Source organism: Phoenix dactylifera, chromosome 10 (genome assembly GCF_051530095.1).
Source record: "Phoenix dactylifera cultivar Ajwa chromosome 10, Ajwa_hap1_PhDact_Kaust_v1.1, whole genome shotgun sequence".
Lineage (NCBI taxonomy): Eukaryota > Viridiplantae > Streptophyta > Magnoliopsida > Arecales > Arecaceae > Phoenix > Phoenix dactylifera.
This window is the reverse complement of record NC_143199.1, coordinates 12,141,367-12,168,502: the sequence shown is the minus strand read 5'-3', so window position 1 is coordinate 12,168,502 and position 27,136 is coordinate 12,141,367. Positions and strand designations below refer to the sequence as shown.

At 43.7% G+C, this 27,136-nt stretch overlaps 2 protein-coding genes across 2 annotated transcripts; both read right to left on the bottom strand.

The window, feature by feature from the left end:
* Positions 1-24,129: 24,129 nt before the first annotated feature.
* On the bottom strand, positions 24,130-25,144 carry LOC120105314 (uncharacterized). The gene is made up of 3 exons (XM_088705375.2): positions 24,829-25,144; positions 24,612-24,719; positions 24,130-24,505 (listed from the first exon to the last, which is right to left on the bottom strand). The coding sequence occupies exons 1-3, from the start codon at positions 24,895-24,897 to the stop codon at positions 24,143-24,145; spliced, it is 540 nt and encodes a 179-aa protein (XP_088561501.2). The 5' UTR covers positions 24,898-25,144; the 3' UTR covers positions 24,130-24,142.
* Positions 25,077-26,130, bottom strand: LOC149752685 (uncharacterized). Its single transcript, XM_089925984.1, has 3 exons — positions 25,474-26,130; positions 25,244-25,372; positions 25,077-25,152 (listed from the first exon to the last, which is right to left on the bottom strand). Exons 1-3 carry the CDS (start codon positions 25,818-25,820, stop codon positions 25,077-25,079), a joined length of 552 nt encoding a protein of 183 aa, XP_089782110.1. The 5' UTR covers positions 25,821-26,130.
* Positions 26,131-27,136: the final 1,006 nt, after the last annotated feature.

The following is a 27,136-nucleotide window of genomic DNA, read 5'->3' as shown; positions in this document are numbered from 1 at the left end:
GAGGGTCCTCTTATAGAGGAGCAACCTCCAGTTACAAGTCCCTCACGAACTCAACTTCCAATGCACAAGATAAGGATGAATTCTAGATAAGATAGGAAAACCCCCATTCCCGCAGGATTCTGCGCAATCAGATAAAACCGCCAAGTTCATGCCTCAAACGAACTCCGATTACCATGAAACTAGATTCGTTGGATTCAGGACGAAAAATGCTTCCAGATGGCACCTTTTCCACTTTGAACGGACTTCTGTAGAGTTCCCGAAATATCCCTCAAAGTGAAAACGCGTGGAAACAGCGTTACAGCCACGTCCTCTAACCATACACGTTTTCAGTTATAAAAACGTGTTAAAATGTGTCCCTTGCCTTCTGGAGACTTATGCCACGTTCCTCCATCAGTGGCACACATTTCCATGCATCCCAATTTCTCGGATTCAGTCCATGCTTCGAGATAAGCCCACAACGCTGAATCAGTCTCGTTGCAGCAGCTTTTCTCCTAATGATGAACCAACATGTATTCTCAACAATACACGCCTTGGAGCACGTCCCACGGCCCCATGCTCTTGGGTATTCCACCTACATCTTGCACACGTTTCCCTAGGTGATCCTAGGGCCCAGATTTGGTCTCCAAGTTGCCCAAATCTCTAGAGAGCACCGTCAGACCTCGAACCCGTCCAGCGACCTGATCTGGTTTATACCTTGATCCGCGTCCGGTCCAGCCCCGATTCGAGGAGCCGTGACACCCTCCCCCACCTAAGCCGAAGTCGCCCCTGACGAGGCTAGGCGGTACTCGTTGATGATGTCTTCAAATTGCCATAGTTCGTCACCATATTCCCAGCTTGCTTCTGAATCTGATAATCCTTTCCATCGGACTAAGTATTGCACACGGTTACCCTTTTTTCTGTCCGCCTTGATTTCAGAAACCTTCTTGGTGTAATGAACTCGTACGGCCACTGGAGCTCGCCCGCTTCGAGCCCGAGAAGGGTCAGTTGTGTCCTCTTTGAATGGTTTCAACAAGGACACGTGGAACACCGGGTGCACTTTCAGCTTGGAAGGCAGCGACAATCGGTATGCTGTCTCTCCAATTCGATGTGTGATGATGAAGGGACCTTCATACCTCCTCACAAGTGCTTTGTGGTAGCCCGACTTCAATTTCATGTGATGATAAAGCTTCACCAATACCCGATCACCAACCTGAAATTCAGCTGCCCGCCGCTTTATGTCAGTCCACTTCTTCATCCGTTTGGTCGCCTTCCACAAGGAGACCTGAACCAAATCTGTATCCTCCTTCAGATCCCTCACGAACCTGTAGGCGGTTGGACTACGTTCCATGTAGTCCGCTGCGATACTTCCCGGAGTGTTTGGTTGCAGCCCTGTAATCACCTCGAATGGTGATTTACCTGTCGACTTCGATCGCTGTAAGTTGTAGCTGAATTGGGCTTGGTCCAAGAGTCGCACCCAATCCCGCTGGTTGGCACTCACATAGTGCCTCAAATACATCTCCAATAATGCATTGGTTCGCTCTGTTTGGCCATCGGTCTGAGGGTGGAAGGCCGTGGACATCTTCAGCTCCGTTCCGAGTATCCGAAATAACTCCGTCCAGAACCTCCCCGTGAAGCGAGCATCACGATCAGAAACGATACTCCGCGGTATCCCCCAATATTTCACCACATATGTAAAGAACAACCGCGCCACGTCCTCCGCATGGCAAGTAGTAGGTGCTGCAATGAAGACTCCGTACTTCGAGAAGCGATCCACCACTACCATGATAGAGCTGTTCCCATCCGCCAGAGGTAGCCCGATGATAAAGTCCATGGAGACACTCTCCCACGGACGCTCTGGTATAGGTAATGGCTCCAACAACCCCGCAGGCCGTCGATGTTCAATCTTGTCTTGTTGGCACAGTAGACAAGTGCGAACATACTCCTCGATGTCATCCCGCATCTTCGGCCAATAGTAGTTATGTTCTATGAGAGCTTGGGTCCGATGCACCCCCTGGTGTCCCGCCCACATAGAATCATGGTGTTCTCGCAACACCTCGCGCCTCAGCCCTCCACCTGAAGGCACATAGACACGTCGCCCTCGTGTCAAAATCAGCCCTCCTTCGGTCCAGAAACGGCGCGCCTTGCCGTCTTTGATGAGTTCACCCATGGAAGTGGCCCATTGATCCTTCTCCATCTCGGTCTTGACCCTCTCCATTAGGTTACTTGCTGGTCCGGAAAAGGAAGAGACTGCAGCCAGCTGTGCCTTTCTACTCAAAGCATCAGGGACTGAATTTGTTCGGCCCGGCTTGTACTCGATGTCGAAATCAAATTCAGCCAGAAACTGCTGCCATCTCGCCTGCTTGGGGGTGAGTTTTGGTTGGGTCTGAAAGTATCTTGTGGCCACGTTATCCGTGCGCACCACAAACTTAGATCCGAGGAGGTAATGACGCCAGGTTCGAAGACAGTGCACAATTGCAGTCATTTCCTTTTCATGAACCGTATACCTGCGCTCGGTGTCGTTCAACTTCCGACTCTCGTAGGCCACTGGGTGCCCTTCCTGCATGAGCACCCCTCCAATGGCAAAATCTGATGCGTCGGTGTGGACTTCAAAAGAAATAGAAAAGTCCGGTAGCACGAGGACCGGCTCCGCCGTGACCGCCTGCTTGAGACGATCAAACGCCTCCTGACATTGGTTTGACCACCGCCATGGTCGATCCTTCTTTAACAAATCCGTCAGTGGGGCGCATAACTTCGAATATCCGGTGATGAACCTCCTATAGTAATTTGCCAAGCCAAGAAAAGAGCGTAACTGTGTAACACGTGTAGGTACCTCCCACTCGGCTATGGCTGAAATTTTTGAGGGATCCATCATGAGCCTTCCATCCCCAATGATGTGCCCGAGGAACGGCACCCTCTGCTGCGCAAACACACATTTCTCCTTCTTCACAAAGAGTTGGTGCTGCCGTAGGGTAGAGAAGACTTGCCTCAGGTGTGCCACATGCTCATCCAATGCCCGGCTGTATACAACAATGTCATCCAAGTATACTACCACGAATTTATCGATGAAGTCGTGGAGTACACGCTGCATCAAAGCACAGAAAGTTGCTGGTGCGTTGGTGAGGCCGAAAGGCATGACAAGGTACTCGAAGCTCCCGTACCTTGTCACACATGCAGTCTTCTCAATGTCCTTCTCCGCCACGCGAACCTGATAGTACCCGCTGCGAAGATCCAACTTGGAAATCCATCGTGCCTTGCCAAGTTGATCGAACAAATCATCAATCCGAGGAATGGGGTACTTGTTCTTCACCGTGAGCTTGTTGAGGGCCCTGTAGTCGATGCAGAGTCTCAACGAACCATCGTGCTTCTTCTGAAAAAGTACCGGTGCTCCATACGGACTCTTCGAAGGTCGAATGAACCCGCTGTCCACCAACTCCGTTAGCTGCCTCCTCAGCTCCTGGAGTTCAGGTGGGGCCATCCTATATGGTGCTTGAGCTGGTGGACGTGCTCCATGCACCAAATCAATCCGATGATCGATTTCTCTTTCTGGCGGCAATTGCTTGGGTAACTCGGGGGGCATCACATCCCCGAATTCAGTGAGAACACCCTCGATGGGCGCTGGAATCTCCTCTCCTTCCAGTAGTTCTTCCTCCTGAAGGGACGCAATATATGTTGGAAGTCCCCTTCTCAGCCTCTTAGCAAGTTGCATCGCCGATAGGACTCGCTGCGGAGTCCCTTTAACTCGCTTTCCTGGAACTACGCAAGCTCCACTCGGATTCAGGACCACCACCACATCTGAATCCGGCTTTATCATGGCTTGTAGCTGGGTAAGCAAAGACATGCCGATGACCACCTCGTAGTCGTCGATCGGGGCGACCACCGCTGTCACCCGTCCGGTCCATGCGCCGAATTGGATCTCAACATCCTTCGACGTTCCGCTGGTAGCCACTTCTGCGGAATTGACCGCCTTGAACGTGTGTTCATCATGTTCAATCTTCAGATTTAACCTCTTTGCCGTAGCTAGATCCACGAAGAAGTCAGTGGCACCCGTATCAATGAGTGCCTGGAAGATGTGACCACCAATGCAGATAGGTGCATAGAGCAGACCTCGTGGCCCCTTGGCCTTCAGGGCATTGAGACTGAGTGAGCCCATCCTTTGGTCGGTCTCTTGCTTCTCCTCCACCGCCATAGATGCTATCTTGCCCCTCAATGGACAGTCCTTCACCTTGTGCGGTCCATTGCAAATATAGCATGAGATGGTGCTGGTACCTTGCGCCACTCCTTTGCCCTTCGCTTGGGAAGCCCCTCCACTCGAGGAGCTCGAATTCGAGCCCTTTGTACCTCCTTTGTGACCTGATTTCGCTCCCCCACCTTTGCCCTGTTTCGATGCTTGGGCTTTGGGAGCTGTGGGTTGAGTCTTGAACTCGATGAGAGCCTCCGCTTGAGCTATCGCCTCGTTCAAACTCTGGACTCCTCTTCGCTGCAACTCCATCTTTGCCCATAGTTTGAGCCCGTCAAGAAAAGTGAAGAGAGAGTCCTCGTTGCTGAGGTCTGGTACCTCCAACAACAATTCGCTGAACTCTCGCACATACTCACGCACATCGCCCTTTTGCGTGAGCCGCCGTAGTCGTGCTCGAGCATCATCCTTAGCGAACGCGGGGAAGAATTGCTTTCGAAGTTCAGTTTGGAACTGTACCCAAGTGGTGATTGGAACAGCCCCTCGCTTCACATCGTCGGCCCGATGTCGCCACCAAAGCATCGCCACATCCCTCAAGAACATGGCCGCCGTGCTCACCTTCATGGCTTCCTCCCTCACGCCGGTAACCTGCAAGTATTACTCCACGGCGAAAAGAAAGTTATCCACCTCCTTCGCGGACCGTCGTCCGCAGAACTCTTGTGGCTTGGGAACATCAAGCTTGTGCAGGGGGCGCGTAGCCTCTCTTGCGACCTCCATTGTCAATGGAGAAGAGGATACGCCTGTGGTGGTACTCTCCTTTAAAAGGCCAACCACCTGATTTTGGAGAGCCTTCACCATGATCTCCAACTCCTCGTTACGCCGCAGCACTTCCTTATAGCGCCGCTCCATATCGAAGGAAATCTGGTTCAGCTGAGCGGCGATCTCACCTCGGAGGGTTGCGTCCCTACCCTCAAGGTCCTCCATCCGTCCTTCAACCTCAGCTATTTGGGCCTCGCACCTCTGTAATCGATTGTCGGCGGAGATAACCGGAGATGCAATACGTAACCCATACAGAGATTCATCAACTGGATGCGCTCCACCCATCGCCGGGCCTCCTCCTGAGGCTGGATTGGGATCCATGGTCGAGGATGATGCGTCCGCCATTCCCACCATGGAAGTTACCGTAGAGGTCGTCTCCTTCATTTCAGGTATGGCTCTGATACCAAGTGACACGAACGAAGGGATTACAAAGCGAATCCCAACAACGTGCGGCTTGGTCTATCGAAGATAACCGATCAGCCTTCCTGGCGTGGGTACCTAGTCTCTATGACTTAGGTCACGCCTAACAACAATAATGCAGCGAAACACAACACCAGAAAATACCACGAAGGAGAAGAAGAAATGTAGGGGAAGAGAACTTTATTGAATAACCACTCAACTGATTACAATAAGCTCTCTTGGCCTCTCCAGCTCTACCGGATACCAATCCCTCCCCTTTGAGGGTCCTCTTATAGAGGAGCAACCTCCAGTTACAAGTCCCTCACGAACTCAACTTCCCATGCACAAGATAAGGATGAATTCTAGATAAGATAGGAAAACCCCCATTCCCGCAGGATTCTGCGCAATCAGATAAAACCGCCAAGTTCATGCCTCAAACGAACTCCGATTACCATGAAACTAGATTCGTTGGATTCAGGACGAAAAATGCTTCCAGATGGCACCTTTTCCACTTTGAACGGACTTCTGTAGAGTTCCCAAAATGTCCCTCAAAGTGAAAACGCGTGGAAACAGCGTTACAGCCACGTCCTCTAACCATACACGTTTTCAGTTATAAAAACGTGTTAAAACGTGTCCCTTGCCTTCTGGAGACTTATGCCACGTTCCTCCATCAGTGGCACACATTTTCATGCATCCCAATTTCTCGGATTCAGTTCATGCTTCGAGATAAGCCCACAACGCTGAATCAGTCTCGTTGCAGCAGCTTTTCTCCTAATGATGAACCAACATGTATTCTCAACAATACACGCCTTGGAGCACGTCCCACGGCCCCATGCTCTTGGGTATTCCACCTACATCTTGCACACGTTTCCCTAGGTGATCCTAGGGCCCAGATTTGGTCTCCAAGTTGCCCAAATCTCTAGAGAGCACCGTCAGACCTCGAACCCGTCCAGCGACCTGATCTGGTTTATACCTTGATCCGCGTCCGGTCCAGCCCCGATTCGAGGAGCCGTGACACCACCTTATCGGACTCCAATGCATCATCTTCATCATCGGATGAGGAACAAGAAGAAAAGGCCAATTTCTGTTTCATGGCCAATGAAAAGGAGGTAACATCCAACACGCATCTCGATTTTACCTTTGATGAATTGTATGATGCATTTAATGAATTAATGATTGAATATAAGGCCATAAATCTTAAGAATAAAGAACTAAAAATAGCTAATCAATCTTACCTACATAAATACGATAAGTTAGTTAAGGATAAGGATTGTATCACCAAAGAAAATGCAGAACTTAAAACAAACAACCAAGGTCACATCATTGGTATAGATAAAGTACAAATTACCCCTTCTACTTTTATTGATAATGTTAGATATGTTGACGGTCTTAAGCATAATTTATTAAGCATTAGTCAATTATGTGATAAAGGTTATGATGTTATGTTTAAACCATCGCTATGCATCGTAACAAACCCAAATGACAATAGTTTAGTTTTTAAAGGAATAAGACGTGGAAATGTGTATGTTGTAGACCTTGAGGATCTTGCCAAACACAACCCATGCTTAGTTGTTAATGAAACTAAGGACAATGATGCTAGTTGGTTATGGCACCGTAAGTTAGGTCATGCAAGCATGGACACAATATCTAAACTAGTTAAAAGAGATTCGGTGATAGGTTTGCCAAAATTAAAGTTTGAAAAGAATAAAATATGTGAAGCATGTCAATTTGGCAAATAATCAAAGAACTCCTTTAAATCTATAAATTGTGTCTCAACCTCTAGACCTCTAGAACTACTACACATGGACCTATTCGGACCAACTAGAACCACAAGCCTAGGTGGAAATAAATATGGTCTAGTTATTGTAGATGATTATTCTAGATACACTTGGGTCATGTTCTTAGCTCATAAGGATCAAGCTTTTTCAGTTTTCAAGAAATTTCATAAAGAAGTAACCAATGCTAGAGATACTTCAGTAATAGCTATTAGAAGTGACCATGGTACCGAATTCGAAAATCATTTATTTGATGAGTTTTGTAGTAAAAAGGGGATAACACAATTTTTCTGCACCTAGGACACCACAACAAAATGGAGTTGTGGAGAGGAAAAACAGAACTCTAGAGGAAATGGCTAGAACTATGTTATGTGAAAGTAACCTCCCTAAGTACTTTTGGGGAGAAGCCATTAATACTTCTTGTCATATATTAAATAGAGTTTTATTGAGACCTATTATAAAGAAAATACCTTATGAACTTTGGAAAAACAGAAAACCAAAGGTAAACTATTTTCATATCTTTGGATGTAGGTGTTTTGTTCATAATAATAGGAAAGATAATCTAAGAAAATTTGATTCTAAATCTGATGAGGGCATATTCTTAGGGTACTCTACAACTAGTAAAGCATATAGAGTCTTTAATAAAAGAACCCTAGTTATAGAAGAATCCATACATGTTGTCTTCGATGATTCTAGTGATATCTCTTCTAGTAAGAGAGTTAATTTTGATGATGATACGGAAATTCTTGAAGAAAAGATTGACGAGATGACATTACAAGATAACAGTCAAAAATTAATTGAAGATGCATCATCAAGCCAAGAGACTATAGTAGATCATGGGCTAACTAAAGCTTGGAGGTATGCTCACGGACATTCTAAGGAATTAATTCTAGATGATCCGTCTCAACCTATTAGGACTAGAGCATCCCTTAGGAACTTAAACAATCATCTAGCTTTCGTTTCACATTTTGAGCCTAAACGCATAGAAGAAGCTGAAAAAGATGTAAATTGGATAAATACAATGCAAGAAGAATTAAACCAATTTACTAGAAACAAAGTATGGAATCTAGTTGAAAGACCTTCTGAATATCCAATTATAGGTACCAAATAGATTTATAAAAATAAACTTGATGAAAATGGAATTGTCATAAGGAATAAGGCTAGACTAGTAGCAAAGGGCTATAATCAAGAAGAAGGTATAGATTTTGATGAAACCTTTGCTCCTGTAGCTAGACTTGAGGCTATTAGATTATTATTAGCATATGCATGCTCTAAGGACTTCAAACTATTTCAAATGGATGTAAAAAGTGCATTTTTAAATGGGTATATTAATGAGGAGGTATATGTAGAACAACCTCCTGGTTTTGAAAATCATCAATACCCTAATCATGTATATAAATTGAACAAAGCACTTTATGGTTTGAAACAAGCACCTAGAGCATGGTATGAGAGGCTTAGCAAATTCCTATTAGAACATGAGTTCTCTAGGGGTAATGTAGATACAACACTATTTCTGAAAAAGCAAAACAAAGATATGTTATTAGTGCAGATTTACGTTGATGATATTATTTTCGGTGCTACTAACAATCGCCTCTGCGAAGAATTTGCTGATTTGATGCAGAGTGAATTTGAGATGAGCATGATGGGAGAGCTGAACTACTTCCTCGGGCTTCAAATCAAACAGTCTGAAGGAGGCATCTTCATCAATCAAGCCAAATATATCAAGGAGATGCTTAAAAAGTTTGATATGGAGGGGGAACAAGTCAATCAGCACCCCCATGAGCTCATCATGCAAATTAGACCAAGATGAATCAGGTAAATCTGTAGATCAGAAACTATATAGAGGTATGATAGGATCTTTATTGTATCTTACTGCAAGTAAACCTGATATCATGTTTAGTGTTTGCATGTGTGCTAGATATCAGTCTAATCCTAAGGAATCACATCTAATTGCAGTTAAGAGAATCTTTAAATACCTAATAGGAACTAAGAATATAGGTTTATGGTATTCTAAAGAATCTAGCCTAAAATTAATAGGATACACAGATTCAGACTTTGCTGGATGTAAACTTGATAGAAAAAGTACCAGCGGGTTTTGTCAATTTCTAGGAGAAAACTTAATCTCATGGTTTAGCAAGAAACAAAACTCGGTTGCATTATCTACTGCTAAAGCTGAATATGTTGCAGCCGGGAGTTATTGTGCTCAAATCTTATGGATCAAACAACAATTAGAAGATTATGGCATTAAACAAGATAAAATACCCATTAATTGTGATAATACAAGTGCCATTAATCTAACTAAGAATCCAATTCAGCATTCAAGAACTAAACATATTGAGATAAGACATCACTTCATAAGAGATCATGTATTGAATGGTGATATGACACTACAATTTGTTTGTACTGATGATCAATTAGCTGACATTTTTATAAAACCCCTAAGTGAAGAGAGATTTAGTATGCTTAGGAGGGGATTAGGAGTGATTGATCCATCCTAGTGGTATTTTCCACTAGATTCATTTGATTTTGATGATTAGATTGTGATTAATATAGAGTTTCGTTTCAATGATCATCAAATCAGATCATAATTTAGTGATTTTTCCTCATTCGGCACGAACATAGCATGATTTTTAGGTGCGTGCCAGAGTTCGAGACGACTCGAGCAAGTTTCAGAGTCGGCTCGTAAGGGGGAGTCGACTCGCGCAAATGCGCGAGTCGACTCGAGATCGATGGCAGCAGAGGGGGAGTCGACTCGCATACAGACGGGAGTCGACTCGAGGTTAACAGGCACATAAGGAGAGTCGACTCGCGCCTATTTTGGAGTCGACTCGAGGTCGAGTCGACTCGCGACTCAGAGGAGCCGACTCGCAGTCGGGATCCGACTTTTTAACCCTAACTCCATCATTTAGAAAATACTTATTTTCACCGCCGCCACTGTTCAAAACCCTAGAGCCGACTCCTAGATCGTCTCCGGCCGTCCCTAAGCTTTTTCCCGTCGACCTTTCACCGTCCATTAGCATTTTACTCCATTCTAGGTCGACCATGCCTCGTAAAACCGTTGTCCCAAGCCGGAAGAGGCCCCAACCCGCAACCGGCACCGAGCGACGTTCCAAGGCTCGGAACGATCCCGCGAGGCCACAACCTCCGGCTCGTTCCCCGCCGAGGGCGGTTCCCTCAAGGCCGTGCGCTGGGAAGGCGGTCTCCACCGGGAGATACGTCGATTTCGACTATCTCTCCCGGGAGGGCTTTACGATAGGAGAGAGACTTAGGGCCCAGGGCTTAGAGTATTTCCTCACCTTAGATCTCCCCACATACCCTGGACTAGTTAGGGAGTTCTACGGTACCGTCTACAGGGGCGATGGGGGTATAGAGGGCACGGTAGCCGGTGTCCCATTATTCATTTCGGAGGATATCATTGCTCAGGTCCTCCATCTTTCCCAAGTTGGGGTGGCACCCGCACACCCTGAGGATAGGACTGAGGCCCTTACGGCCATTCTAGGGCATCCACCCCAGTCCCCCTTGGATGAGGTATCCGCTAGCTCACTTCCAGTTGAGGTGCGGATCCTCCTGAGCATCCTGTCTAGGTCCCTCTTCCCGAAGACTGGGCGCTTCAACTTTGTTTCTGAGAGGGACCTCGCCCTTATGTTCTATATTCTCCAGGACACCCCAGTCAACTTTCCAAAACTTATTTATAGATATCTATGTGAGCCACTAGATAGACCTAGGCTCACCCTCCCCTACGGCATGATGTTCACCCTTTTGTTTAGGGAGGCCGAGATTCCCATTCCTGAGGGGGAACCCTCTCGCGCATTGCGATGGACAGATCGCATGCGTCCGGGGACCCTACACAAGATGAGGTTTCGGAAGGTAGAGGGGACCTGGGTTAGGAAGTCTTCCACCTCCACACATACCACCAGACATTCCCCTAGTCCTGAGCCAGACTCAGATTATCCTGACTTTCCCTCCACTTCTGCTCCTACCACCTCAGCCGGACCCTCCTCCTCAGCTCCTCAGGTCATGGAGGTCCGGATCGCTCCTGAGCAGCTCCGGGAGTTGTGGCAGGAGATTGTCCGAGATCTGCGAGATGATCTACTTCGGAAGCTCCGGGGTTCAGTGCCTGCTCCCACCCCTGCACCTTCGTCAGCGTTGATCCCTTCCTTGACAGCCGTGACTGAGATGACGGCCCATGTGCGGAAAGAGATTTACAACGTCCGGAGCCTGATCCAGGCTCAATTCTCCAGTATGAGTGAGGTCACGGGCATCACTCGGAAGATGCGCGATGACATCCGGAAGGACATGAGCACCACTACTCAGGGGGCCGAGCGCTTGTCGAACGTGCTCATCGACAAGCTGGACGCACTTCAGAAGTCGGTGACCGAGCTCTCCACTACACATAGCGGGGCCACTTCATCCATTATCTCTCAGCTCGGGCATGTTACAGATGCGGTCACCCTCCTCATGGAGCAGAACAGATTGAGAGGAGGAGCCACATCCTCGAGAGGAGGAGCCACATCCTCGAGGAGACCTTAGCTGCTTTTTGCTTTATTTTGACATGTATTCCTTTTTTTTTGCTTTACTTATTGTATTCTCAAATGTATTTACATACACATCAATACAATGAGTAGACATATTCTCTTCAATTGTGTGCAATTTGATCTCTAAGTGATTGTTTGTTCTGCTTACCTCCTTTTTGATATGATGACAAAAAGGGGGAGAAATACTTAATAGATATGTAAATGGAATCAACATAAAAGGAATCAAAATGAGAATTAAAACATAATTTGTTCTTAGTGGATTTGGTACCTCGAGGCTCATTATCTCTCTGTTGGGGCTCCTAATGGAGTAATCTCCAGAATCTATTCAAGGGATATTCGAAGATTAGCTGAATCCTACTCAAGAACAAATTGACAGATTTTCCCTCTAAAAACCAAAAATTTCAGTTCAAAAACTTCAATGCATTAAAAGGAAATTCAGAGAATCAAAACAAAGTTGAATGCATATGTTGAGGGGGAGAATCTGAATTTTTAAGAAAGCTAAATCATTAAATATATAAGCCAAACAATTGATTGCATGATATGAAGGCTTATATAATTCCAAATGAAAGGGGGAGCTTTAATTCCAAAATTTATTGTTTCACACCTTTCAAGCTTAGATAAATTAAATAACCAGACACTTGAATTCATTTATAGATTTTATTTCCTTGTTTATTGAGCAATTCACTTTACATATACTCAATGTTTTGTCATCATCAAAAAGGGGGAGATTGTGGAGTGATTGATCATAACCCTATTTGATTTTGATGAGCTCAAAGCATCTGAGTATATCTCTTGTTTACTAATGAATTCAATTGAGTGTTTCAGTGAAAATCTTGTCTAAAGTGTTTCTAGACTTGGTTCATAATATTTTGGATAAGTTAAGAAGTCAGTTTGAACCAAAGTCTGAGACTCGAGTCGACTCCGGAGTATTACGAGTCGACTCCAAGCGTATCAGAATCACTGGCACGGGCTCGAGTCGACTCCGGATCATTACGAGTCGACTCCGACTGAGAACAGACAGACGAGCAGAATGCATCAACTCAAAACCTGTCAGCGAGTCGAGTCCTGAAGTGTGCGAGTCGACTCCGATGTTTACCGAGTCGACTCCGGAGTAGTATGAGTCGACTCCAAGGAGTTACAGACAGAAAAGTCAGAGAGCGAATTTCGACCCTGAGATTCGAGTCGACTCCTGTGGAACGCGAGTCGACTCCGATGGTTGGTAGGTCGACTCCAAAGAAAGCGAGAGTCGACTCTCAGTGGTTCACAAGGCAAAAGTCAGAGAGCAGTTTTCGGACTCTGAGATTCGAGTCGACTCCCGCAATGCGCGAGTCGACTCCGAGACAGCGCGACCCCAAAAAGACAGAGACCGAATTATTGTCTTTGAGAGCTGAGTCGACTTCCAGACAGCTCGAGTCGACCCCAAGACAGCGCTACACCAAAAAGGCAGAAGGCCATGTTTCGGAAACTGAGAGCCGAGTCGACTCCAGAACAGTCCGAGTCGACTCCAAGACTGGACGAGCCAAAAGACAGAAGATCGGGAGTTCGGGCTCTGAGCGCCGAGTCGACTCCCAGGATTGTCGAGTCGACTCGAGTGGGCCAGGTTGAAAATTGGCTCCGTGGACTTCATGGGATGAGCCGACTCCGAAAATGCCAAGTCAGCTCCAGAAGTTGGCGAGTCGACTCCGGGTCAAGTCGAGTCGACTTCCAGTCGAAGAGGCCACTTTAATTCAAATCCAGAACAGTTGCCGAGTCGACTCCAGAAAAGCATGAGTCGACTCCCGCTACAGCCGAGTCGACTTCTGATCGCGCGAGTCGACTCCGACCCCCAACGGACATATTGTCAGGTTGTGCAGAGTGTGCAGAACGGACAGAAAAAGGTGTCTAACGGCTAGTTTCCGTGGGGGATGGCTTAAATAGCCACAGAGGACTGTAGCAAGGCAGAGAGGCACCATTCCATTCAAAGAAATCAAGCATTCATTCTCTGCATACTTGTCTTCAACGAAAAGAAGGAAGAGCGCCATTAACTCCATCCAACTTCCTCTTTCCAGCATTTTAAAGAAGCCTCCTCCTGCATTCAAGTCAACCAGACATTCCAGAGGAGACTCAAAGTTCAAGAAGCCCTACTCTACTCCAACTCAAAAGTGTTTGAGGGCTCTTAACTTCTCTCTAGTTTATATTGTAGCAAATCTGCTTTTTAAGAAGCTCAGTTTTTCTGTTTGTTTCTTATTCTTTCCATATTATCTTTGCTTGGTTCAATCGGGGGATTGAATCAAGGGTGTAGAGGTTGGTTGGTGAGCCGAGTGTAAAACCAACATGTAAGGGTTCGATTGTGATCCCGGAAAAACAATCGGGGTGGTTCTAGTCGGTGAGCCAGGGAAAACCGACCGAGTTCGTTGTGAGCTCGTAAAACAACAAGTTTGGTTGTGAGCTTGTAAAACAACCGGCTGTAATCCGAGGGGTTATAGTGAATTCCCAAGTGAGACTTGGGGAGTGGACGTAGGAGCAAGGGTTAGCTCCGAACCACTATAAAAGCCTTGTGTTTGTGATTGTGTATCTCTTTCTTTTACTCTCATTTCATTCACAGCACATAGCAATTAATTAATCATCTTGGTAAAGCATTAATTAGTCATCCACAACATTTTAATTGCAAAATTATTTTAAAACCCAATTCACCCCCCCTCTTGGGTTGTCTATCTGGGCAAGACTTATCATATACAGCTTTTTGACTATCAAGAATCATATTTAATTTGGTCGAACTAAGTGTAAATTTATCTACCAAGGATTTATATTTTTCAGCATCTTCTTTTAGCTTGATATTTTCAGCAATTCAAGTATGTAGGCTTAAGAAATCCATTTATGGATTAAAGCAGGCATCTAGGAGTTGGAACATCCATTTTGACATGATAGTCAAAGAGTTTGGCTTCATTAAAAATATAGATGAACCTTGTGTGTACAAGAAGACTAGTGGGAGTGCTATTGTCTTCTTGATATTATATGTGGACGATATATTGGTCATTGGAAATGATGTTCCAATGATGCAATCAGTCAAGACTTGGCTATCAAAGAAATTTTCTATGAAAGACTTGGGTGAAGCATCCTATATACTTGGTGTAAGGATCTATAGAGATAGATCTAAAAGGATGCTAGGTTTGTCCCAGTCTAGGTACATAGATAATGTGCTGAAGAGGTTCAGCATGGATGGAAGTAAGAAAAGTTTCTTACCCATAGGACATGGCATACAACTCTCTAGGAAGATGTCACCTAAGACATCTGAAGAGAGGAATAGATTGAGTTCTATTCCCTATGCTTCGGCAGTAGGGTCGATCATGTATGCTATGTTATGTACCAGGCCTGATGTAGCTTATGCCTTGGGTATGGTAAGTAGATTTCAGGCAGATCTCGGAGAGGATCATTGGAAAATTGTGAAAAGCATTCTCAAATACTTGAGAAGGACTAGAGATGTTTTTCTGATTTATGGAGGATCAGAATTGAAACTAGAAGGCTATTCAGATTCTAGCTTTCAATCTGATCCAGATGATAGCAAGTCAATCTCTAGATATATCTTTACTTTGAATGGTGGAGCTGTGAGTTGGAAGAGTTCCAAACAGCAAACTGTAGCTGACTCAACTACTGAGGCAGAATACATAGCTGTTAGTGAAGCTGCTAAGGAAGCAGTCTGGATGAAGAAGTTCATCATAGAGCTGGGTGTAGTTCCTGAGATTGTCGGACCAGTCCCAGTTTATTGCGATAACACTGGAGCCGTTGTACAGGCTAAGGAACCAAGGTCTCATCATAGATCCAAGCATATTTTGAGACGCTTCCACCTTGTTCGAGAGATAATCGAAAGACAAGACGTCAAGATTGAACGAGTAGACACAAAGAACAATATAGCAGATCTATTTACTAAAGCTCTACCATAGCAGCAATTCAATCGTCACCTCGATTGTATGGGGTTAAAATATAAGGGCGGTTGGCTTTAGTGCAAGTGGGAGATTCAAAGAGTAGATGCCCTATAAGCCAATCATTTGATAGGTTTCTCTTTGAAATCCTCCAAATCATGTACTTTGACACTTGATATATATCAATAAAGGCATTGTGTTTCATCATTTGCTGCTTATCTGTTTTATTATTGGATGATGAACCCCATAAATTAGGACATTGGTTTTAGGGTTATGATGAGATCATACCAGTGAGACCTAAAATCCTAAAATCCTAATTTAGAATATTCCCAGTCAAATTGGTATATTGAGTCGGGGATCAATATTACTGGAAAGACTGGCACATCTTATGTATGCTCAATGTAGAGGGTGATTGATCTCACAATCACTTGTGTGAGACATTAATACAAAGATGTGGGTGCTTATTAGAGGAATGAGTTCACTAAAATGACCAGCCGTGAGAACATCTTATGAATTCTTACTAATTGTCAAAAGATGGTTCTCATAGTGGGAGTTGTGCAAGTGATCCTTAGACCTGAGATCACCATGGTACCTTGTACACTTGAACCTATGTTTTGGTTTACCCTCATTCACGACATTGCATTGTGTACGGTGTATTCTGGATATGGTGGATTTTGTACGAAGGTTGTGAGTAGGTCAACAAGGAATCAGTCACTTCTAGTAAGAGAAGGTAACATCCTACTTACTCTAATCTTATGATGATTCAAGAAGCCTTTGATCAAAGCAAAATGAATATTAGAAAGAGTTTCTAATGTTTCATTGTTTGAATTATCATATAAAAGATTGAGAGAGACATGAATAAGTGATTGAGTTTGATATTGATCCATACTCATGCACTTATTCCGGATGTAGTATGACTGAGGGATTGAATTGCACGGTAACTTGCCACTGAAGGGTATGTTTGGATTTGTCCAATACATTTCTCATCTTTCGGGTAGACATGATACGTTGCTAGACGTCAATCTTGTCTTGTGGGTTGATCGGATCAAAGAGTTTGATTAGATCAAAGCATCAGAAAGGTTCTGATTGCTAAGTCAGGTTTAGCACTAAATTGAATGTAAATTGAATTAGAGGTATTCTAATCAGGTTAGGTCAACTTGCACCTACACCTACTGCTGGCTAAGATAAGGAACCCAATGGGTCACACACAAGGGAATTGATCAAGGGTCTAATTGTATTAGATCATGTTTGCAAGATGAACATGCTAGCACGTGTTGCAAACCCTAGCTCCTGATTCAAATTAAATTCGAATATGATTCTTAGATTAGGTTGATCTAATATGATTAGATCATGACCTAATATGGGTTAGCCAAGAGTTGGAACCCATTTGGCTTTAATTAGATCTGATTGGATTAGGTTTAATGTTTTCTTTAAGTTGGTTAAACCCAATTGGATTGGGTTTGATAGGGCCTTCACTTCTGGACCATTGGATCGCTCCTTGGATGAAGGATCTGGTCCACTGGTTGGCGCCTTCATCTGGACCATTGGATGGCTTCCTGGATGAAGGATCTGGTCCACTGGTTGGCGCCTTATTCTAGACCACTAGATGGCTCTCTGGATGAAAGATCTGGACCATTGGTCAGCGCCTGAATCTGGACCACTGGATGGCTCTGTGGATGAAAGATTTGGACCGTTGCTCAGCGCCTGAATCTGGACCACTGGATGGCTCTCTGGATGAAAGATCTGGACCGTTGCTTAGCGCTTGAATCTGGACCATCGGTGATGGCATCTTGCTTCTGGACCATTGGATGGCACCCTGGATGATGATGCCTTGATCTGGACCATTAGATGGCGCCTAGATCTGGACCATTGGCTTTGGTTCACTGCATTTGGGCCCTTGGATCATCAGGATTTAAGAGGAAGATGTGAGAAAGAAGTTGATACACCCTTCTCCTTAGCACCCCATCATGATGGGATGCCCCTCTTGGCACACACCTCATCATGATGAGGTGTGTGGATGGGATGCATCCCTTTGTGATGCATCCCTCCATCTCTTATAAATAAGGAGGTGCCCTGGGGTTCTAAATATCATCCAAGAAAAAGCTTCTCCTTCTCTCTCCCTTATCCCTTCTTTCTTACAAGCCTCTCTTTTGTCCTAACCCAAGACAAGAGGTTCTTCTTTAGGACAAAAAGGCTAGTGAATATTTTAGAGGTAGAAAGAAAGAAGGAAGTGAAGGAAAATCAGCCAATTAAATCCTTTGGAAGGATTGAACAACTGGAATCAAGTTTTAGTGGAGCTAGAGTCTTGAACCCATTCCTGTGTGGATCAACATTAGAGGATGAACACTTGGGCACCTTAGGACATCTTCAGACATATTGGATATAGCGTGACAGGTATTCTTCTATACCAAGATTATATTTTCTACATTATTTGGTTATACTATTAAGGTGATCTTGGCTTATTAAGGTTCATATAATGGGTTTTATAAGAAAATTTTTATAATTCCGTATCTTCCACTGCGCCCTGGGGCATCGGAAAACCTAACACTTCAGGTGACGACTTCCTCACTGTATCTTTTAAAAGTACTTACCAGGCTATCTTCCAGGAGTCGGCTCGTGACATTCCAGAGTTGACTCGCCAAAAGCGGGAGACGGCTCAAGTCCTTCAAGTGTCGGATCTCAGAGTGCCAGAAACTAATCTTTCTGCCTTTCCTTATCAGAGTCGACTCGCGTTATCTGGAGTCGGCTTGCCAAAAGTTGGAGGCGGCTCGCGATCTTTAGGAGTCGACTCGATCTCAGTCCCGTTAAAAAACACTCTTCTATTTTACTTTTCGGAGTCGACTCAATAACAGTTGGAGTCGACTCATTATCAGTTAGGTTGAGAAATGGATCTTCTATCTTTTTGCTGGAGTTGACTCAATATAAGGCGGAGTCGACTCAATCTCAGGTGGAGTCTTCTGTCTTTTCTCCGGAGTCGACTCAATCTCAGGTGGAGTCGACTCGAGCTCTGTACTCGATAATTCTGCTTTCATCCAATCTATCAGGAGTCGACTCGCCCAACCTGGGTGTCGACTCAAGGTCGTGCCAGATACAAACTTTTGTGCCGGAGTCGACTCGAGAAACCTTGGAGTCGATTCGAGTGCTAGGCAAGATTAAAATGGTTTCAAACATTATAATAACTAATCTTAATAATTCTGAACCATTTTCTAAGTCATCATAATGTATATAGTAATATATTCCCCGAAGCACTCACTTGAATTCATTAGTATAATATGAAAATATACTCAAGTGTTTTGGGCTCATCAAAATCAAATAAGGGAACAACAATCACTCAACAATCTCTTCCTTTTTAATGATGACAAAATACTGAGATATGCAAATAAATTTACACATACTATGAGTTAAGTCAAAAGAATTAGAATGAATTCAATGTTTAATAATTTTGTTTATCCAAAAGTTGAAAGGTATGGAGAGTAAACTTTAAAACCTAAGACTCTCCCTTTCATTTGGAATTGTATAAGCAATCATAATATGCAATTAATTGTTTTGCCAATATTAGATGAATGAGTCTTATCTTTATACTTTTCATTCTTTACTTATTCAAGGTCTTCTTGGTCTAAATTCAGAATTCATTCATTTTAAAATATCAGAGCTTGATTCAGCCAATGTATCAGAGCATAATAATTAAAAGGAATTAAAACAAATGTTTGACCTTTGATCCCAAATATTTTCATCCCATCCCAATATATTTTCATAATTCTTCTTCCCTCAATCAATGCTTCTTCTCCCCCTCGATCAATACATAGAAATTTCTTAGATCGTTCTTACTTTCTTCTTCCCCTTTTTGTCATCAGCAAAAAGAAAATTCATGCATAGCGAAATGCTTTGCATTCAAGTCAAGTGTGAGTGAAGAAAATGCATAAGTTGAATTACTCAAAAAGAAAATTCTTTTCATTGCAACAGATTACAAGACGTTGCATTATATAAGAAAATTACATTGTGCACCAAAAAGAAAGTCATCAATATTTAGTTCAATGGAGTACACAATCAAGATACGAAGAAGTGCATTCATTTCATCGAAAGGATTTATTTACATTTGTGATAGGAGTAAGTTCAAAATGTACATCACAGTGTAGTAAAAGTCCTAACATGAGTTAGCAGTCAAAACAGTAGGCACACAAGTAATCCTAGTCGTCATTTGAGGTAATGTTTTCAGGACTACTAGCCCTAGAAGGAGAACCTCTAGGAAAATGCCTAAGATATCTAGTACGGGAGGCAATCTGTGTGCACTAAGGAGGTCTAGAATGCCTGCCGGCTGTCGCTTTAGAAGCACGACCTCTGGAAGATGATGTTGATGGCTGTTGCCCCAGACTGTTGGCAATCCTCTCTACTTCGGTCGCAAGGCGCTGGAATCGGTCTTCTTGGAGATGAACTATGGCCTCAATCCTCTGGATACCCAGTTCTATCTTTGCGGTTAGTTTGGTATCCACTTCATCTGCAATTATTTTGACCATTTTCTTCATCTGATCATCATCCAATCCCTTAGGGAATGTTGCTGGCTATCCAGATGATTCTGAAGATGAGCTATAAGGAGAGTTAGATGATGAAGGTGTGGAGTGATTGATTAAAACCTTATTTGATTTTGATGAGCTCAAAGCATTTGAGTATATCTTTTGTTTACTAATGAATTCAATTGAGTGTTTCAGTGAAAATCTTGTCTAAGTGTTTCTAGACTTGGTTCAAGATATTTTGGATAAGTTAAGAAGTCAGTTTGAACCAAAGTCTGAGACTCGAGTCGACTCCGGGATATTACGAGTCGACTCCAAGCGTATCAGAATCACTGGCACGGGCTCGAGTCGACTCCGGATCATTACAAGTCGACTCCGACTGAGAACTGACAGACGAACAGAAAGACTCAACTCAAAACCTGTCAGCGAGTCAACTCCTGAAGTGCGCGAGTCGACTCTGATGATTACCGAGTCGACTCCGGAGTAGTATGAGTCGACTCCAAGGAGTTACAGACAGAAAAGTCAGAGAGCGATTTTCGACCCTGAGATTCGAGTCGACTCCTGTGGAATGCGAGTCGACTCCGATGGTTGGCAGGTCGACTCTCAGTGGTACACAAGGCAAAAGTCAGAGAGCAGTTTTCGGACTCTGAGATCCGAGTCGACTCCCGCAATGCGCGAGTCGACTCCGAGACAGCGCGACCCCAAAAAGATAGAAGACCGAATTATTGTCTCTGGGAGCCGAGTCGACTCCCAGACAGATCGAGTCGACTCCAAGGCAGCGCTACATCAAAAAGGCAGAAGGCTGTGTTTCGGAAACTGAGAGCCGAGTCGACTCCGGAACAGTTCGAGTCGACTCCAAGACTGGACGAGCCAAAAGACAGAAGATCGAGAGTTCAGGCTCTGAGCGCCGAGTCGACTCCCAGGATTGTCGAGTCGACTCGAGTGGGCCAAGTTGAAAAATTAGCTCCATGGACTTCATGAGATGAGCCGACTCCGAAAATGGCAAGTCAGCTCCAGAAGTTGGCGAGTCGACTCCGGGTTAAGTCGAGTCGACTCCCAGTCGCGGAGGTCACTTTAATTCAAATCCGGAACAGTTGCCGAGCCGACTCCAGAAAAGCATGAGTCGACTCTCGCTACAGCCGAGTCGACTCCAGATCGCGCGAGTCGACTCCGACCCCAACGGACATATTGTCAGGATGTGCAGAGTGTGCAGAACGGGCAGAAAAAGGTATCTAACGGCTAGTTTCCGTGGGGGATGGCTTAAATAGCCACAGAGGACTGTAGCAAGGCAGAGAAGCACTATTCCACTCAAAGAAATCAAGCATCCTATCTCTGCCAACTGGTTTTCAACAGAAAAGAAGGAAGAGCGCCATTAACTCCATCCAGCTACCTCTTTCCAGCATTTAAAAGAAGTCTCCTCCTGCCTTCAAGTCGACCAGACATTCAAAAGGAGACTCACAGTTCAAGAAGCTCTACTCTACTCCAACTCAAATGTGTTTGAGGGCTCTTAACTTCTCTCTAGTTTATATTGCTGTATATCTGTTTTTTAGAAACTCTGTTTTTCTGTTTGTCCTTGTTCTTTCCATCTTGTCTTTGCTTGATTCAATCAGGGGATTGAATCAAGAGTGTAGAGGTTGGTTGGTGAGCCGAGGGTAAAACCAACGTGTAAGGGTTCGATTGTGATCCCGGAAAAACAATCGGGGTGGTTCTAGTCGGTGAGCCTGGGAAAACCGACCGAGTTCGTTGTGAGCTCGTAAAACAACAAGTTGGGTTGTGAACTTGTAAAACAACCGGCTGTAATCCAAGGGGTTATAGTGAATTTCCAAGTGAGACTTGGGGAGTGGACGTAGGAGCAAGGGTTAGCTCCGAACCACTATAAACATTGTGTTTGTGATTGCTTGTGTCTCTCTCTCTCACTCTCATTTCACTCACAGCACATAACAACTAATTAATCATCTTGCAAAAGTATTAATTAGTCATCCTCAAACGTTTTAATTGCAAAATTATTTTGAAACCCAATTCACCCCCCTTCTTGGGTTGTCTATCTGGGCAACAAGTGGTATCAGAGCCTAAACTCTTCTACCCTAAGAGTAAAAGATCAAAATGACAACCCCATTTGGATCTTCCCACATTGAGGGTCAGTCCACCCAAAGACCCCCATTCTTTAATGGATCCGACTACTCATATTGGAAGGCTAGGATGAGAATATTTATCCAAGCCCAAGACTATGAGATGTGGACCATTGTAGTAAATGGACCATACATCCCATCCATCTATGTAGAGGGTGTCACTGTACCCAAACTCGAAAAGGATTGGGATGACCATGACATGAGAAAGGCACAACTCAATTCCAAAGCAATGAATGTACTTTACTGTGCATTAGATAGGAATGAATTCAATAGAGTCTCTACTTGCAATTCTGCAAAAGAGATTTGGGATAGACTTGAAGTGACCCATGAGGGCACGAATCAAGTCAAAGAATCCAAAATAAACATATTGGTTCATAAGTATGAACTATTTAAGATGGATTCTAATGAAACAATCACTTGCATGTTCACTAGATTTACTGACATTGTCAATGGCCTAAAAAGTCTTGGCAAAAACTATACTAACAGTAATCTTGTCAGGAAGATTCTTCGCTGTCTACCAAGGTCATGGAAAGCCAAGGTGACGGCAATCCAAGAAGCCAAGGACTTGAACAAGCTACCACTTGAGGAGCTTCTTGGATCCCTAATGACGCACGAGCTAACAATGAAGCAACACAGCGAAGAAGAGTCCTCCCATAAGAAAAAGGTAATAGCTCTCAAATCTACATCATCTAACAAAGACTTGTCTTGCAGTAGCAGCAGTGAAGAAGAAGATCACGAGGGAGAGGATGATGAGGCTCTTCTCGTACGTAAGTTCAGAAGATTCATCAACCAAAAGAAGTCCTTTCATCAAAGGAGAGACCCCTCAAATTTCTATCGAAAGGATAAAGGTAAGGAAAGGGAAAATGAGGGGATTGGATGTTATGAGTGCAAGAAGCCGGAACACATCAGAGCTGAGTGTCCTTTACTGAAGAAGGGGAGCAAGTACAAGAAGAAGAAAGCCCTTGTCACCACCCTATCGGACTCCGACACATCATCATCATCATCGGATGAGGAACAAGGAGAAAAGGCCAATTTCTGCTTCATGGCCAATGAAAATGAGGTAACATCCGCACCACATTTAGATTTTACTTTCGATGAATTATATGATGCTTTCAATGAATTAATGGATGAATACAAAACACTACCAGAAAACACGCGTATAGTGACGGAGATTCCCGTCACTATACCGTTTTTCCGGTTACTAATATGGAATTGGTGACCGGAGCTCCCGTCACTGACTTGGTTACAAAAACACGCGTCACTAAATTATCAGTGACGGCGGAGATTCCCGTCACTAACCCCCGTGACAGAACCGCCGTCACTAAGCCGTTACAAATTCAAGAATTAAAAATTTAAGAAATTATGTATTTTCCGTCACTATCTAGTTGCGGAGTTAGTGACGAAGGTAACTTGGTCACTGATTTTGTCACAGAATGCGGTCACAAGTTTGGTCACTAATCTGTCACAACCTTTAGTGACAGATTTAGTCGTCACAGACATGGTCACACATTTTGTCACTACATTTGTCATTAATCCCGTCACTGACCTAGTGATAAGTTTACCGTCACTAATTGGTTACAAACGCGCTGAGCAAAATCAATTTTTATTAACCAAAATCCTGTCACTAAGTTTATGACTGCTCGTCACAATACTTGGTAAACAATTTAGTAACCAAAATTTGGTCACCGATCACAATCTAATAACCTGGTACATTTGGTACATTGATTGGCTCATAATAATAATAATAATATCATTAATAGCAAAGGCATTCAACATTACGCAAAAGTCATTTTAAATGTCATTCAAAATTGGCATCAACATGTCCTGAATCCATCAAAATCAAAGTCTAAAAATATGTCATAAAGATCAACAGAGATTTCATTCCTCCTAGGAATGGAAGGACCTATCATCTAAGGCAAAAACAATCATAATGAAGCATGATCAGCAGAACCAGAATCACCATTACACCCCCGATCTGCATGCCTTGTTCCAAAGCCAATCTCTTCTCTCATCTTTTGAAGAACCTCCTCTTGCCATTTTTTCTTTTCCTGCTCAAGAATACGTAGAAGGTCTTCATGAGTGTACAGCTCTGGAGCTTGACTTGTAGAGGTGGAAGAGGATGATGATTGCCCAATAATTCCAGTGAGATCCTCTAGGGGACTAAAGCCATAGACATGGCCATGAGTTGGGACACCAGTTGCCTCAAACCACAAGTCATAATCACGTGGAGGAGCATCTGAGGTGGAGGCATCACCATATTTTTTGGAGTATTCAGCTGAATACTTTGCCTGCCAGTTGATTTAAAAGAAGAGAAAAACATTATGGTGGATCAAACAAGAGATAAACATGAGCAAGCTCAATAATATTTATGAATCATAAAAAAATTATACTTACCATGACAGCTTCACTTCTCTTATTTACATATCCTCCCATGCCTTGCTTTGTCTTATGCGTCCGATTAAAAGATTCAACTATTGTTGGCTCCCTACCTAACTTTAATTTCTACAAAAGAGAAAAGAAAAAAATCATTAACATATAATGGGCTAACTTAAGATGATTGAACAATAATATAAAAATTATTATAGAAATCTAATTGAATAAAGATATGTACCAGTCGTTCGTCATGATTGACAAATGCGATTGATCCTCCACAGTGTTTAGAGATGCTACCATTCTTCATGGTGTTTCTATTATTTTTGTTGGCTTCTGATTTCTTCTTTCATTTTGGGGAGATCCAAATATCAATTAGCTTATTCCAATTTTCTCTAGAGATCCAGTTAGGGGGTTTATCACGGGCTTTATTTAAATCTCCTTTTGCTTCCAAAAGCTTTTGGCTTCTGACCCTCCCTAATGAGGTTGTCAACCGTCGCTGACAATGCTTGTCCCAAACTTGATGCACATGATGCAATTGTCCTGGAAGAATTGTGTGTATCTCCTAACAAAAAAAAGGTTGCAAGTAATCAGACTTATTAATTGGCATGTGTAACAAGGGCAAAAGTTAATGATAAGAAATATAAATTAATTACATCACCTCAAATTTGTTCCACATTCCAACTTTAGCATGTGTAGGGACCTCCCTCCATGACAACCATGGACCATTGAAAAATTGGCGCATGATAGCAACAGCTTTGTGACTGACCTCATAATCAAGAAACCTGCAATTTAAAGAATATTCATTAGAAAATAAATTAAATACTTTAAATGCAACAAACACATAAATTCAAATTAGTGATATAAGAAAGTGATATTTTCATACATTCCTCTTGTGCACCTAACAATCACTTTTCCATTTGCATCAACAGGGGCTTTAAGGGTTGGTTCTCGGCCATTGCTTTGTCGTGGATCAATCCCAAGTTCATCATTCATCTGATCCTCATTCATTGTATCCTCATGATTTTGCACTGCACCATTCATTTCTTCATCGTTTATTTCTTCATTTGTATCCACCTCTTCAATCATGTCCCCATCAGGAATGTAATCATCATCATCATGACAATCCTCGACACGCTCAGGCAACCTAGAAGGTTGAGAAGGAACTTGAGTAGCAGCCAGTATTAAAGCTGCTTTTCCATTACCTCTTGGTTTTCCTTTTTTCTTGGCCATAACTGCACAACAATAAAAAGTTGTAGTTAGTTCACAATGTAAATGTCAACAAATCCAATCAAAGTAAAGAACAATCAGTGGACCTGTTGCTTTCCCTTTGCTCTTTCTCATGTCTGCACAATTATAATTTATAAGTCTAAAATTAGTTATATTAGCATTCACAAAGTTGCATGTTGTATTTTAATCTTCCTCAGCCTCATGCTCCTCTTCCTCGGTTTGTTCATCTTCAAAATCTTCTTCTTCATCCTCAAAGTCCTCTTCCATTTGGTTAGTTGTCAACTCAATTTCTGCTGCATCAATATCTTCTGCATCTCTGTGTCACGGCTCCTCGAATCGAGGCTGGACCGGACGTGGATCAAGGTATAAACCAGATCAGGTCGCTGGACGGGTTCGAGGTCTGACAGTGCTCTCTAGAGATTTGGGCAACTTGGAGACCAAATCTGGACCCTAGGATCACCTAGGGAAACGTGTGCAAGATGTAGGTAGAATACCCAAGAGCATGGGGCCGTGGGCACGTGCTCCAAGGCGTGTATTGTTGAGAATACATGTTGGTTCATCATTAGGAGAAAAGCTGCTGCAACGAGACTGATTCAGCGTTGTGGGCTTATCTCGAAGCATGGACCGAATCCGGGAAATTGGGATGCATGGAAATGTGTGCCACTGATGGAGGAACGTGGCATAAGTCTCCAGAAGGCAAGGGACACGTTTTAACACGTTTTTATAACTGAAAACGTGTATGGTTAGAAGACGTGGCTGTAACGCTGTTTCCACGCATTTTCACTTTGAGGGGCATTTCGGGAACTCTACAGAAGTCCGTTCAAAGTGGAAAAGGTGCCATCTGGAAGCATTTTTCGTCCTGAATCCAACGAATCTAGTTTCATGATAATTCGAGTTCGTTTGAGGCATGAACTTGGCAGTTTTATCTGATTGCGCAGAATCTTGCGGGAATGGGGGTTTTCCTATCTTATCTAGAATTCATCCTTATCTTGTGCATGGGAAGTTGAGTTCGTGAGGGACTTGTAACTGGAGGTTGCTCCTCTATAAGAGGACCCTCAAAGGGGAGGGATTGGTATCCGGTAGAGCTGGAGAGGCCAAGAGAGCTTATTGTAATCAGTTGAGTGGTTATTCAATAAAGTTCTCTTCCCCTACATTTCTCCTTCGTGGTGTTTTCTGGTGTTGTGTTTCGCTGCATTATTGTTGTTAGGCGTGACCTAAGTCATAGAGACTAGGTACCCACGCCAGGAAGGCTGATCGGTTATCTTTGATAGACCGAGCCGCATGTTGTTGGGATTCGCTTTGTAATCCCTTCGTTCGTG

Excerpts from the sequence above, each read along its gene's own strand:
- LOC120105314 (XM_088705375.2), bottom strand. The coding sequence starts at position 24,897 with ATGAAGAATGGTAGCATCTCTAAACACTGTGGAGGATCAATCGCATTT. Across the intron at positions 24,720-24,828 it reads TCAATCATGACGAACGACTG|AAATTAAAGTTAGGTAGGGA; the intron begins GTACATATCTTT and ends TCTCTTTTGTAG. Across the intron at positions 24,506-24,611 it reads AGAGAAGTGAAGCTGTCATG|GCAAAGTATTCAGCTGAATA; the intron begins GTAAGTATAATT and ends ATCAACTGGCAG.
- LOC149752685 (XM_089925984.1), bottom strand. The coding sequence starts at position 25,820 with ATGGCCAAGAAAAAAGGAAAACCAAGAGGTAATGGAAAAGCAGCTTTA. Across the intron at positions 25,373-25,473 it reads GTTAGGTGCACAAGAGGAAT|GTTTCTTGATTATGAGGTCA; the intron begins GTATGAAAATAT and ends TTTAAATTGCAG. Across the intron at positions 25,153-25,243 it reads TGGAACAAATTTGAGGTGAT|GAGATACACACAATTCTTCC; the intron begins GTAATTAATTTA and ends TTTTTTTGTTAG.